Raw genomic sequence first — 14,995 nt, 5'->3', positions numbered from 1 at the left:
GGACAGTTACAAGTACCTGGGGATCCCGCAGGCGAATGGGAACCATGAAGAGGCCGCTAGGATAGCTGCAACCACCAAGTACCTGCAGAGGTTCAGGCAAGTCCTGAGGAGTCAGCTGAACGGTAAGAACAAGATCCGGGCCATCAACACCTACGCCCTGCCTGTGACGCAGCCAGGAGTGCAGCCGACGCAGTGCAGCCGACGCAGTGCACTAAGGGACCTTTCGCACAAGCAGCTGCTGACAAGCACTGTTAGGGCAACTTGGATGTTTGCCTTCAGAGAGGGAAACATGTCTGAATCAAGGAGGTTGTACACAGACAACATATTTTTGGGTGGACATCCAGCCTCTGTTTTCCGGGTAAGAAAGTTTCTGGCCACCAGAACCTCCTCTTTTTTCAGGTCAAGTCTGTAGTGCTTTGCAAGTTCATTCAAGTGTGGTTCACTCAAGAAGTTCTCAGATGTAGGACTGCATGCCTGGATGCCTTTTAGCAGCCCTGCATCTACACTGCAAAATGTTTGATCAAGCTCGCCAAACATCCGATCCACACAAGGGAAAAGTAACTCTCTTTTCAATGTGTCTGAGTTGTTCAATTCAGTGCGTGAACCCACAGTTGCCTCCAGGACAATATCCTCCATTTTCCTCTGTTTGTGCCTTGTCTTGGCACTTGGTTCAGGGATACTGTGGGTTTTACACAGGGCCTTGGTTTTCTCATAAAGCTCTGTAGCAAATGCATCTGAGTGTTTGCCCTTAAGTGTGTCACACAGCTTGTTTGCAGATAAAAGCTTCTGCCAGGTCTAAAGTCTCTTTCTGCAGGAATTTGTGGAGTCCTTCGGTTACAGACAGAATCGACTGAAACATCAGTAGTGCATAGACTTCTGAGAACTTGTAGAGCTTTGCTCTGAGACCAACAACTATGGGGGATCCAATTGCAGATAGGCACTCCAAAATGGCAGGCAATGTCTCAAGAACTGCACTGATTGATCACAACTGACATGCCCAGCGAGTGTTTGAAAGTTGCACAAGCTCAGTTTTTGTCAATCCAAGCTTTGCCTGAGTCTCCATGAACTTATGATGATTGACTAGGGAAGTGCTGAAGAAAGAATACACACACTCCAACAAGCTGAAAAGCTCCACAGCCTCTGGGACAGCCTTGCAAGTATTGCACAAAACCAGGTTAAGTTGATGAGCATAACAATGCACATAGATAGCCTCAGGATGGAGCCTTGTACACCTCCAGTGGAGCCACTCATAACGGCTGCACCATCATATGTTTGTGCTACACATTTAAGCTCTGCAAGACCATAGTTTTGGATCTGCTGCTGAATCTCATTTGCAATGGACTGGGCATCAAATGATTTTATCTCTGCTAGTGCAAGGAAACGCTCCTTCACTGCCCCCTCTGACACATACCTGACACAAACAGCTAACTGCTCTGCCTTTTCATCCCTTGCCTCATCTGCCATGATGGCATAGACTTTAGACTTTGTCATTTCAGATACAATGACACTAGTAACTTCCTGGGCACAACAGTCAATCATGTCATTCTGGGATGTTGGCGAGATATACTGTGCATTTTATGGGGGATTATGTTTTTGAAGAAAAGGATCAAACTCCTTTAAAAGCTCCATGCACGCAAGAAAATTCCCTCTGTTTGGGGTGTCTTCACCTTCATCATGGCCATGAAAAGGGAGTCCCTGTCTCCCTAACATAGAGGTGACTGCAACAATTCGTCTGAGATACTCTCTTCTTTTGACTATCTCACTCACATTTGCAGTTGCTATCATCTGTGCAACGTTTCCCTGTTTGCTAGTTCCCTGGTAGCTTTTCCATGTAACAACACTGTCCTTATGTGTTTGAGCCATCTCATGCTTGCCAAAGATGACTAAAGCTTTCTTCCAGTTCTTGCAACCGCTACTGACCAAACTATCATGTTTGATGTTTTTGCCAAACACTCTACATGGGAAGCAGAAAGCTGCATTCTGGTTGACTGAATATTCTAACCAGTTATGCTTTTCAAACCAGCTGTGGAAGTAATGTGAACTAATCAATGTTTTTATTGCTTTCTTTCTTAATAACTTTGTAATATCCCACTTATTAATCCTTCCCTGATTTACCTGTGGGTTCTGAGGTTGTGTCTTTCAAATTTTTCAGCAGATCATTTTGGTCAATCTTCACCAAAGCCATTTTAGTAACTTTAACGGTATTGGTTGAGTAGGTCTGGAACATTTGATCGACTGTGTCCAGCCTGTCTGCCTTCTCCAGCCGACTTGTTGGGATTGATGGGAAATCTTCCAGGGCCCCCTTCTGACACAGTATCCACTTGAATTTTTTGAAGTCATCATCTCCCAAGTTCTCCAAGGTTCGCAGAAGGACTTCTTTATCTGTCGCCATCATTTATCATGTGAAGATTCAACAGGTGTCAGAACTGTAAAAACAGCAATTTTCTGGTTTATCAACGCTCACGGTAAATACAAGTGTTTTAATTAATTCATAGACAACTCAATTTGAAAAGAAACAAAACACAAAAACACAACAGGGCTGTTCCTAGGTATTGCTGATATCATGAGTTAAGAAAGCTGATTTTGCTGATTTAAAGGCGAAACCTGTGTGAGTGTGAGAATTTCGGGGTCTTATCAGTTAATTCCAGCTGTGATTAACCCTTTAAAGCCAAGCGTGTCGTATTTGATATGTACTTTTGTATTTTTGGGACTTCTACGTCAACAGCGTGACTTTTTTTTTTACCCTCAAAAATGATAGAAATTGCTATATATAAATGACTTATATAACAAATGCAGCACTTGTTTCTCTTTTTGTTTTTGGAGCCATTTAGAGGTGGACTTGCCGGTGTATGTTGGATCATTGCCTTGCTGTATTGCAAAATGGTTCATGGTTCATCATGGTACCAATCAACTAACCATCAAGAGGGCAGAGGGCATTATCATATGTCACACCAAGATGAAAATTAATAATGGGAAAGCTTTGGAGGCACCTCACGTAAAAAAAAAAGCAAAAAAAAAAAAAAGCACTGTATCAAATGGTTCAATATCGATACGACAATCGTTGCACCCGTAATATATACACATGCACTTACACACAGGAACGCGTACACGCAGGCATTCACGTGCTCGCACACACACAAGCATGTAAACACAGTGCTTTGAAAGTTACGACACACCCACACCTACATGCACAGTCACTCACGTGCACACACATACACAGAGTTAGCAGCACACACAGGCACTCACGTGCACACACATACACACAGGTATGCGCACACACAGGCACTCACGTGCATACACACAGACACAGAGTTTGCAGCACACCATGGGGGTTTTATGATAGGGTCGCTTCTACAAAACTGGTTGAAACAGACAAAAGAGTTGAGATCTGCAGAGGAATTCCGGGCTCCTGTACATCTCCCTTCTAGAAGGTATAATCAATGAGTGCGAAGTAATAAAGAGAGTTGTGAATTGACTACTGAGTCCCGGTACCGTCTCTGGAAGCCCGAGGAATAAAAAGAACCGGGGTGAAACTGATTTCGCAACATGTTCCATTGCACTCTGAGTTGAAAGCATAGTACAAATAAGCAATTGGAGTTAATAACAAATCATGGAATCAATTTATAGACTAAAATCTATTCTAACCTTCTGACACATCAAAGTGGCAGATATAACAGCTGGACACACCCGTGTCATTCTTTCTACAATAAAAATCACACACAGTGTGTGCCATCAACCAAACAGACAGGATAAACAGTGTACTGTCAGTGTAGAGGATAAAATCAGCCAGGAAACATCTGCTCACATCTGGTTGAATTCAGGTGTGTACATCCACAGAGAGCAGCAGGTCAGCTGATCACAGCCTGTACACTAGGAACATGCACTGGAGCTCTCAGTAGAAATGATTGTGAATTATGTTTCTTTTCCCCACACTGAGCCATTACCACCAATTTTAGGTTTCCTCCACCTGCTGAATCCACTTTAACCCCTGACTGTACATTTGCTGCCTCTGCTCTGCACTCACTGTGTTTATTCACCTCTGAGGTGAACTGAGGCACAAAACTCATCAACCTTCTTGTCAAAGTCAGCCACAGTTGTCGTCATGCTGATTTAAAGAATGTTTGTATAATTTTTTTGTCAGTTTCATTTGTATTTTTCTGTTAAGCATTCTTAAGTGAATGCAGCATAGAATTGTTCTGTGTTTTTGTCTGAAGTAAATTCTGAACCTTTTTCATCTCTAAATCTTAAACAACAAAGGCTGTTCTAGAAGTTAACCTGTTGTCTGTGAAGCTTCTCAGTCATCCAGGTCATCGTGGTCTAAGGAGCTCGGAAAGAAAAGCATCTGGACTTCTTTATGTTTCTTGAAGTTTCACCTCAGAAGCTTCTTCAGTTCTGTGTGTTCACACCGAACGCGATAGACGCGAGTGAAAACACCCCAAATGCCCCTAATTTGATGCGTGCACATTCGCACCTCAACGCGTGTCCAAGAAAAATCCATCGCGCCTCAAAATTGCATATTTTGACGCGCGTGAACCGGAAATGTGGGAGGAAGTTGCGCCAGACCGGTATCTTTGCTAGATGGCAGCTGTCGAGCTAGCATTTGAAGAGAGAGTCTCCCTTCTCGATTTACTGTGGAGAGCAGAGCAGCGGCGTTAAGGACGTCCTCGCCCTACCTGGGTCCATCGGGTCCTCCAGAGGCGTGAGCAGTTTGGTGAGTTTCACCATTTGCTCCAGGAGCTGCACCTGGATGACGGCCGATTTCAGCGGTACCACCATCTTTCACTCGGCCAGTTTGAGGACCTGCTGTCCCGCGTTGGTCCCAGAATCGCCCGCCTAGACACCAACTACAGGCGCTCAATCCCACCTGCAGAGCGCCTGTCCATCTGCCTGCGGTTAGTAAAAGTGTTTAATAAAGTAGTCCTTTATTGATACCTGTGCTAATATATGCTAAACTATTGTTTATACACTGCTAACATGGATGTGGTATGCTAACAGTGAATGCTGTCGGTGTTTACTGAAAGCAAACTGTGGTGCGGAGACGACTGTTTATAATATTTCTAGTGATACTCGAAAGGTCTCATCAAGTCCTGAATTAATTTGATTTATGCTGTTATCAGTGTTTGAATGATAGCATGGCTGTGGTGTCATATCAGTGTATGCTCTCGGTGTTTGCTGATATCAAACTGTGGTACGAGGACCAGAGTTAATCTTTGTAGTGATACTCACTCCTTTTTATTTAGACCTGGTTTAATTCTGGGATAGTTGAATATTTGTATATAATCCCAGCAGCTGTCAGACTCTATAACAGGGGTCAACAGCCTTTCTTTAAACTGAGAGCTAGATAAAACTGTGAACAGTTTGGTTCATCTTTAGTTATATGGTTCTATCCAGCATATTCTATCTTGATAAGCTGTCTTATCACAGATTAATTTTTCAAAAATATTAATGATACAAGCAAGGAAAGGGCTACATGTCAACATACAACTCTTTATTTCTATTAATGTCTTACTTCATTCCTACCTGATTGACATGTGTAGGAATTATGAGTGATTGGCACAATGTAGTGGTGAAAGTTGCAACCAATCAAATTATGATATGTTAAAGTTAAAACAAAACACAACTGACTGTTTGATATTATATCTAATATATATATTATGTAATTATCCTTATAATTACAAAATGTTTTATGTAAGATTTTGTAATTTAAATCTGACATCACAAAAGTATTTTGGAATTTGAATAATGTATTTTGTAACTGCAGTACACATAATACTAATTTTGAACAATCTTGTCCAGGTTCCTTGCCACCGGGGACGCGTTCAGGACCATCGCATTCAGTTTCAGAGTCGGTGTGTCCACGGTGTGCCAGATCACCCCCCAGGTAGCAACGGCCATCTGGGACTGTCTAGTGGACGACTTCATGGCTGTGCCTTCACCTGGAGACTGGCGGTCCATCACAGAGGGATTCCAGGAGCGCTGGAACTTCCCTCTCTGCTGTGGAGCTCTGGATGGGAAGCACGTCCAGACACAGGCACCCCATATATCATATAGGAGACACACACATTGATATACACTAAATATTTCTTTTTTGTGGTGCCCAAATTTATACACCTGCTTGATTTTGTTTAAACAATTATTGCACACCATTTGTAAATCCAGTAAACTTCTTTTCACGTCTCAAGTATCACTGTGTGTGTCTCCTCTATGATGTATTTAACTGACATTTTTTATTGTAACAACCAACGATTTATAAAGGAAAATAATGGCTATTAACAAGGTTGCCCAAACTTTTGCATCCCACTGTATTAGTATATTTTGTCATTAGTATAATATGAAATAAATTCTACATGTGTCAAGTCGTGTGCCAACATTTGCTGTGTAGTAGAACTGAGATATTAGTCATTATAAAAATTTATTTGAAATAATATTACAATTCTCAAACAGAAAAACATTAAACATAAATATATAAAATATAAGTATTTACAGAGAGACAGGAATAAAAAGGACCCAGCTGCTCTCCAGAGCAGGAACAAGGCTGAGGAGGAAATGCTCCATTGGAGACTGGTGTGGCCTCTTCAGGGACTCCAGGATGGCCAGCTCCACCGCCGATGGACCGTCCTGGGACCCGTCCCTCATCTGCCTCGGAGCCGTCCTCCTCTGTGGGCCTGTAAAACAGATTTGTCAATCAGGCTGCAGAATGCAATGCTGTACTGTAATAAAAAGATCAGAGAAAAAGCGAAGCAGTGACGGATGAACAGCGGGACCACTTTGTGCTGTTTATTAATAAACAATATATTCCTATATGACAACATGAATAAAAGCAGAACGGTATTTGTACGTCATTAGGAAAATAGCGTTGGCTTGCTAGCCTTTGTGCGGCTTCCCCGGGTCAGCGAAAACTTTTAAAAGAGAAATGAATGAACTTACCAGGTTGCCCGATCTCTTCACATATCTTCCTCCAAGCTCGTCCTTTATATTCCTGTCTTGGTACAGAAAGCAGCTGGTGTCGTACAGCTCCGGGTTGTTTGCTACGGCGTTGATTAGCCTTCCCTCCATTGAAGAATGAAGGGCTTTGGCTGGATCTGCCCCTTTGACCTAGGTCACAGCCACGTCACCAGGCTCCTGATTGGTTGTCGCGGCGCGATTTGACGCTGGAGTTCAGATTTTTCCAACTCGAGCGGTAGACGCGAAACGCGCGTATGCACAAAATGCAACACAAAAACTCACGCGCGTGGTTTTTTTTCGCGAGTCAAACGCACCAGACGCGCTACACTGACGCGCGTTTGGCGCGTTTTCGCGACGCAAATCTGCTTCCGTAAGAGGAACTGATGGAGAGACCCAGATATTAAGCCCTATGGGAGTGTCCCCCATAGGGCCATGGACCCCCTATTGATCCTCTACCTAATTTTTCAAATACCCTCCAACCATTTTCTTCCACTGGTCTAATTTACGATGATGCAGTATATTTCAGTCATGGAGCAAGAGCCCAAGTACACCGTGGATCGGTACCAAGACAACCTTTCAAGCTCGTGTTTAACCTGCTTCTACTAAAATGTGAGAGTTCAGCTCAGTGATTCTTATTTGGTCTTCGTAGGTAGATAACTGCACAGACAGCAGGCGTTTCAGACCTTTCACACCAGCACATCAAAACTACACACATTTCCACCTTAATAGTGGATCGTTTCAAACTGTTGGGAAAAACTGCAGCCAAACCTCCACCCTGTCCACTTTCTCTGCGCTGACTCACATGTGATGAGTATAATTCACAAATAAGATGGTCCTCTCCAGACCTCGATGTTTATTTTAAAAATATCAAATCAGGGTGATTTCAAGTTATAAAATCAGTTTCCTATGAAGTCCTCTAACATTAAGAAAACCAAACGTTACCAAGGTGGACGGAGGTAGCAAAGACATTTTAGGTTGTAAGCAAATTCTTAATAAATTACACTTAACATGTATCAGTGTTCAGAGTGGAACTGACATAACAGGGACTGAGAGACCCATCAACACATGTGGGCAGATGTGCTGTTTTCCAGCTGGATTAAAACGTTTAATTTCCAGTTTCTCTGTTTGTAACTTTGAGAGGATTTGGATTTCCACTGCATTTCCTCTCCAGCTTCTCTAAACAATCATAATGACATTTGAGGGTTATTTTACATTTTCCTTTTTTTCTTTAACTGGTTTATTTATTTTAGTTAATAAACTTATTGGTTAGTAATCATGTTAAAATTCTCATTTAATAAAATGTGTTGAAATATTAAAAACAATAAAATCATGTTAAAATGTAAAATAATAATGGTATTTACAAATAATTCCTTTTGTTCTTTGAAACTCCATGATCCATAAATGCAGAAAGCATTAGTTTCAGTTAAAAGGCTCAGTTGTTACAAGCTGCTCTGTTGGCTCCACATCTGCTCACAGATCAACATCATCTGCAGAGGCCCAGCATTCACACACTGCTGTATTTCTACTGTCCACCTTTCTTCTTTGCACAGCACCGTTTGTTCATTCGTTTTTCTCTCTTTCTTCTTTCTGCATGTTTTCCTGTGTGACTTACTCTCAGCTCTGTGTCATTGGATGTTTTTAATGTTGGAATTTATTTATTGCTTTGTTTTTTATTAATATTGTTTATTGTTGTGTTTTCTTCTTTCTAAAGATGAAACTAAAGTGAAGCTCGTTGGTTTTCTGCTTCTCAGTCTATGTTTACAGATCTGTTTTTCATTGTTTGTCAGAGCACTATAGTTCTAAACAGTGCTACATAAAATGACTATGATTATATATTTTTATTATTTGTCACAGTAGTGTGAAAACCAGGATGTCTGGCCTAACCACAAAGAGGAGGAGCTAAAATTCTTTAGAGTCACTTCAGTTGCTTCAGGAGCAGAAAACGATTCAAAGTTGATCCTGAGATACAGAAACATGAAGTACAGCAGAGTCTGTGGGTACCTGCAGAGCTGCATGCAGACCCTGAAATATCGACATGATCATCAGCAGCCCCTCTCTTATCCCTGTGCACCTTTCAGTTTACATTCAGTGTCTGTGGCTTTCCGTTGCCCTGGAGCTCCACCCCTTTGTAGTTTGATCAACAGAAGATGCCTGGGACATTTCAGCCATAACTTTAAACTTCTCCTGCTCATACATGCTTGGAACGATCTTGTCACTGAAGTAGATGCGCAACGAGATATCATAGCGTGGCTCAAGCACGTTCATCACAGTTTAAACCTCTTGTTTTGCACAACAGAATACGGCCTCCTGTCTGCAGCTAAACACCCCAGTAGCTTTTGTAATAGCTTTAGACTGGTCGGGCTGGGCAGCAAAGGGCTGCTTAAATGCCACAAACTCCTCTGCTCCGCCACTTGGACCGCTAGTGCTGGCTATAACTACCGCTTGACAGACTGACCAGACGCTCCATACACATACTTTTTCTTTTTCGAATCTTCAGATCACGTGCGTACCGAACCGTGGAGTGGGATCGGTTCGGATTTCTGATCCATTGCACCACTACACACACACAGCCAAACCTTCAGCTCCAAATAAACAGCTCCTGATTTCCACTTCCAGCTCGCTCACACTCTGACAGCAGAAAAACAAGAACGTGGGGCAGCACTCACCTCGTTTTTGTCCTCGTTGTGAAATGAGATGTTGACTCAAACACTTCCTTTTTCTTCCTCTCATCTACAGACCTGCTCCTCCTGTTTTGTTCCCAAAACTCACAAAACCACATTCCAAGAAGCGTCTGTGACAAAGATCAGCCTCTTACTGTCACGAGTGACGAGAGTGAACTTTATTTAGTGAGGAGGATGAAAAACAGAAACGGCGAGGCGAGAATAAACTTAAACAACTAACAAAAACAAACCTAAAACCAAACCCAGAGAAGTAGGGAGACACAGAGAGACAACGGAGGGCGATACGCAGACCATAACACACCAAATAACGCAGACGAACCAGCAACAGGCAGGAGAACACACAGGGCTTAAATGCACACAGCAGTAATCAGGGGATGGGAGACAGGAGGGGAACACACCTGGGAGAAATCACAACAGACGAGGCAGGGGAAACGTAAACTGAACACACTCACATAAGACAAGGACCTTCAGAATAAAACAGGAAACTCACAGACACAGAGAACCAGACAACACACTGAACTGAACAGACTCACAAGCAGACACAGTGACACCATAGACAGACAGAGGGAACACAGAGAAGTGGGAGCAGGCAGGACCAGGACATTGGACCCAAGACGGATCCCTGAGGTACCCCACAAGGCACAACTGTTGATTCGGACATCATTTGATTCATACGAACAGTAAAAGATCTCTCAGATAAATATGACATAAACCCTTTTAAAACAACAGCAGTAATCCCAGAGACGTTCTTGAGCCTGTTTATCATGAGACTGATCTACACCCAGAAACAGGCTCATACGCTGGATCTTGTGCTGTCTTTAGGGTTACCGGTCCTAAACATGGAAACATGTGATGCTGTTTTTTCACTGTTGTGTTTGATATATTTTTATCTCACTGCCATTTTCCTCCTCTTATTCCAACACCCCATTGTTGTGTATTTAACCCATCTGCAACAGAACTATTTTCTACTGCTTTTAAGAAGTTTAAGATCTCCCCTCGGCGATGGTGCCGAGCAGATGACATCTAATTTTTATGATAAATGCCAAACTGTCCTTGATGAGGTTGCTCCTTTTAAAACTGTGAAACCACAATCGGACCCGTGGATAAACGAGGCCGCTCGTTCAGCCGGACGAGAGAGCAGGAAGGCTGAACGTAAGTGGAAACAGATGCAGGTGTGTTTCTGATGCTGAGAGACCGTCTGTACAGGTATCAGGACACTGTCAACGCAGAGAAGTCAAAAGCTGTTTCTAATATTATTGAGAAATGCTCCAACAATCCTCAGCTTCTTTCTTCAATTATTTCTCCAGCTTCTCATGTTAATAGTTATCAAAGATTCTACGTGAGTAAGTATATGAGGTCCCCAGACTGACCCTCTTTACTCCCACCACAACCTTCAAACAAAAGAAATGCACCAGAGGAGCTCTACACATGTGCCAAACAATTCCAAGCAAAGAAGAGAGAGACACACCCAGCCACCGGCATACATGCCAACCCTCCTGATTTTTACAGGAGAACCCCGAATTTCAGTGCCCCTCCCAAAAATCTCCAGATTTTCCAGATCAGATTAAATAAAATTAGATCAGATTAAATAAAATTAGATCAGATTAAATAAAACTTTATTAATCCCCCAGGAGGGTTCCTCGTGGTTTTCACACACCTGAATAAAATCAACAAGAAAAGCGATTAAGCAGAAGTGTGAGATGGTCGAGAGTTTACGCCAGCGTCTGGTTATATTTCAGATAGCAAGGAGCCGATGGCAGAGTTTCACTCCACCGAGAGAGCTCATGACGTAATTCTGAAGGCTAGACCGACCAGTTTCACAGGCGCTCACTTCCAGCTTACCCAGCCTTCAGAGGACCCGACCCACTTATAGACCGCAAAGGCCGGGTCCTCAGGTGGACCTCTGAATGTGGACACCCCCCTGTTTCCGGCCGGACAATAAGAGCGGTGACATTTAACTTGTTCTATCCAAAAAATAAACCACAATTCATAGCGCGGCGGTGGGTGTGGATATTTTGTTCGGAAAAAAACAAAATATGTTTGAAGTGGAGCAGCCGAAGAGCAAACTTTTAAAAGTAAGTACTGAATATTGTGTCACTTATTTATGTGCGAATGTTTAATTATGAAGAACATTAAAACATTACTGTTGGCCACATGTCAGCAAAGTTATGTGACATTAGTGACATTTGTACTAACTTGGTTTTAAAGCCTTTAATTTAACATATACGCCATCAATAGTCGACCTTAATCTCACAGAGAAGGTGATGATTTTATGGATAATTAAAGTCTGTCAAATAGTATTTCGAGGGCATGAAATACTAATTTGTGGGCACAATTGTGTGTAATGTGGCCACGAATTACGCATTTGTGGCAACGAAATAGACAACGTGCGCACATCATATTGATACAATTCCTGGACAGCTGCGTAGAGACATAAGCATAAGTAGGCTAAACCTGTACACCGTGGACAGAGACGGTATGATTGAGTTTGATTTTAGGCTGGGAATGAGCTACAAATGCATTTTGAAAAGCCTGCAATGCAAGGAACCATTTTTACATTTAAACAGGACACTGAGAGCCCAGTCGCTTTACAGACGTAAGTAGGACCTGGACGCCGGGATAGATTTTATTGTCACCCAACTGCAAGGGCCTGGGAAGGATCACGGTTATTGGTCAAGTGTTTCGTGCCCACAAATTAGCATTTTGTGCCCACGAAGTAGTATTTTGTGGCCACAATTGATTTATTTTTTGTTCCATGTCATCAGAGGGGCTCTGTAGAATTGGGATACAGCCTCTGAGATAGAAAGTGTGTGACTGTGAACTCGACTCTCTTTATCACACACACACACACACACACACACACACACACACACACACACGTTTTCAGATTTTAGTGAGGACACCAAAAAGCCTCAAAAATATCTTCAAACTCGTGGGGACGGGCATTTTGTGGGACTCTATTGGTCCCCACAAGTATAGCAGCATACCAACTCTTTGTCCTCACAAAGATGTCTAAACGGGTACACACACACACACACACACAAACAGGTTTGTCAGGTTCCTCGGCTCGTTCTCTGCGTTCAAACCATTGAAGGTGATTATTGAGCCAATCACAGCTACAGAGCTCACTGTGACTCTTCTTCTTCCCTCTACAGCATAGGTGTCAAACTCTGAAGCCATACCAGATTATTAGAGCTGGCCTACTGGTATTATACAGCTAATATATGTATTGTTTAGTATTAAGCTTTGCTTGTTCCATATTCAGTTTTTCAGCAAAACGTGTTTGAGTCCATAAGAAAAGATTAAATCTGGAGGAATAAATATATTTCAATAAATATTAATGTTAGCCCGCGACTTTGTTCCAGTTTTGAATTTGGCCCACTGTGTACTTGAGTTTGACACCCCTGCTCTACAGTCACACAAACACACTCAGAGACTCTGACAGCAACACTACAACAATGTGGTGTTAACACTCACCTGCCTCAGCTCCACCGTCCTCCTGCTGCTCTGAAGGAGGCTCAGCTGTTTCTCTTCCTTTTATCACCTGCTCGGGTGGCTCCTCCCCTCTGCAGTTACAGGAAATCAGGTGTGTGTGTCTCTTGTTGAGACTGGTTCTTCCTGCTCTCTAGCATCACATTGGGTGTTTCCAAATTCAGGGAGAGGATGCTTCGAATGCCACATTTGTAGGAAATTATATCACATGGACGCGACGAAGGCTGTTCAAATTTGAAGTCTCCCAAATGCGTCCTTCATTTCCCTGAATTTGAAGGATGGGTCAGGTGTGTCCTTTGTGGCCCAACATATCCCAGGATTCATTGCGGGCCATACAGGAGATATTTTTCTGATAATGATGGTGATCGAAGCGGGAGTTAATGCAGGAGACGAACACTTTCAAATGCAAGTATATGAAAATCTGGTGGTACAAAAGTTTTTATAGCGGGTGTGTTGTTAGGCTCTGGGCATCTGCATAGACACGTTCTTCTTTTGAGAATGTGAGGACAAACTTGAAAGAGAGACACTGTGGGAGTGGACACATCCACACTGGTGCTGCATCTGTGCTCACCACGATGGCCTCCTTCAGAGAGATGGAGGACTCACTCTGTCTTCTGGCTGATGTAAGTGTTCAGCTTTGAACAGCTGTCGTTGAAGAGAAGACAATGAGTCCTTCCAAGCCTGGAGAAATACTTCTAGTCGGGAAGATCTCCAGTGACGCTCGGCTTTTCTACAATTTCTTCTCAAGTTCAGGAGCTCCTCATTTAACCAGGGCATAGGGTTCCTTTTTTGGACATTTCAACTTCTTTACAGGAGCAACAGAGTCCAGCAGTTCAACAAGTGTATTATTAAGATTCGCAGACAAGGTGTCCACACATAACTCCTGGGTAAAAATAGGGTCCAACACATCAGGTAGATGTAATTTAACTCCAAGCAATGCTTCGGGGCTAATATAACGAGATGATCTGAGGGGCAAGTTTCCCCTCTCAGAAGCTGGAGATTTAGGGATTAAAGTATCAAATAATATTGCTGAGTGGTCTAGAATAGGTAAAACACAATTTTCAGTCATTGATACATTCAGCCCGTAGCCCAAGACAAGGTCTAGGGTGTGGCCCTTACATGTTGGCCCAGGCATGTGTGAAGTTTAAGGAATCAATTACATTCAAGAAATCTTTGACCAGGGGTTTATCCTCACAACACAGATGAGTATTAAAGTCCCCCACTATAAGAATCCTTTCATAGTGAGCAATAAAACATGTCAAGAAGTCTGAAAATTCAGAAATAAACAAGTCATTATATTTAGGTGGACGATAGATGACTATAATTAGAACCACAGGACAGCCTAAAGTCAGCAGTTGGGACTCAAATGAGGAAAAAACACCAGGACTTTGTATCTGTTTGCATTTAAAACAGTCTTTGATGATAGAGGCTACCCCGCCCCCCTCCTAACCTGGGGGAGCTGAAGAAGCTGGCATCGAAGGGGCAAAGTTCCAGTAAGGAGCCACTTCACCAGCAAGCAGCCATGTCTCAGTTAGGAGCATGACATCCAGCTCATGAGTACCAAAGAAGTCCTGAAGAACATGAGTTTTATTTGATACAGATCTTGTGTTTAAGAGAGCTAATTTAACTGTCTGTCCATCCGTGGTAGCAGGCAGTATTTGTAGGTTCATATTTGCTCCACCTCCCCTCGTATCCCATCGGCATGGCGACCAATAAAGCAGCTTCGTGTGAGCGTGCTCCGATGACGTCGGGTAAACAGGAAGAAGGCAGCGCTGTTTGAGGCCAAAATAAAGTCCCAAACAGCAGAGGTCACCGATGGTAAGGACCATGTAGGTTGCTTTGCTTTCAGTCTTCTGTCCAGTTCAAACCAGCTCGAT

At 42.8% G+C, this 14,995-nt stretch overlaps 2 protein-coding genes across 2 annotated transcripts in view; both read right to left on the bottom strand.

Annotated features, from left to right (window-relative positions):
• LOC146511953 (uncharacterized) overlaps positions 1 to 13,454 on the bottom strand; it is a 329,039-nt gene extending 315,585 nt beyond the window's left edge. Inside the window, exons 1-2 of the mRNA XM_085171640.1 lie at positions 13,104 to 13,454; positions 2,116 to 2,426 (exon numbers count right to left, since the gene is read on the bottom strand). Coding sequence (XP_085027766.1) covers positions 2,116 to 2,395 — 280 coding nt within the window. The 5' untranslated portion in view covers positions 2,396 to 2,426; positions 13,104 to 13,454. The remainder of the gene's footprint in view (positions 1 to 2,115; positions 2,427 to 13,103) is intronic.
• LOC146511954 (uncharacterized) lies at positions 5,654 to 8,085 on the bottom strand. The gene is made up of 2 exons (XM_085171838.1): positions 6,485 to 8,085; positions 5,654 to 6,004 (listed from the first exon to the last, which is right to left on the bottom strand). Exons 1-2 carry the CDS (start codon positions 6,634 to 6,636, stop codon positions 5,773 to 5,775), a joined length of 384 nt encoding a protein of 127 aa, XP_085027964.1. The 5' UTR covers positions 6,637 to 8,085; the 3' UTR covers positions 5,654 to 5,772.
• Positions 13,455 to 14,995: the final 1,541 nt, after the last annotated feature.

This window comes from Neolamprologus multifasciatus, chromosome 9, assembly GCF_963576455.1.
Source record: "Neolamprologus multifasciatus chromosome 9, fNeoMul1.2, whole genome shotgun sequence".
NCBI lineage: Eukaryota > Metazoa > Chordata > Actinopteri > Cichliformes > Cichlidae > Neolamprologus > Neolamprologus multifasciatus.
This window is presented reverse-complemented; position numbering and strand designations above follow the sequence as displayed.

Excerpts from the sequence above, each read along its gene's own strand:
- LOC146511954 (XM_085171838.1), bottom strand. The coding sequence starts at position 6,636 with ATGAGGGACGGGTCCCAGGACGGTCCATCGGCGGTGGAGCTGGCCATC. Across the intron at positions 6,005-6,484 it reads CTTTTTATTCCTGTCTCTCT|AGCTCCACAGCAGAGAGGGA; the intron begins GTAAATACTTAT and ends CTTCCCATCCAG.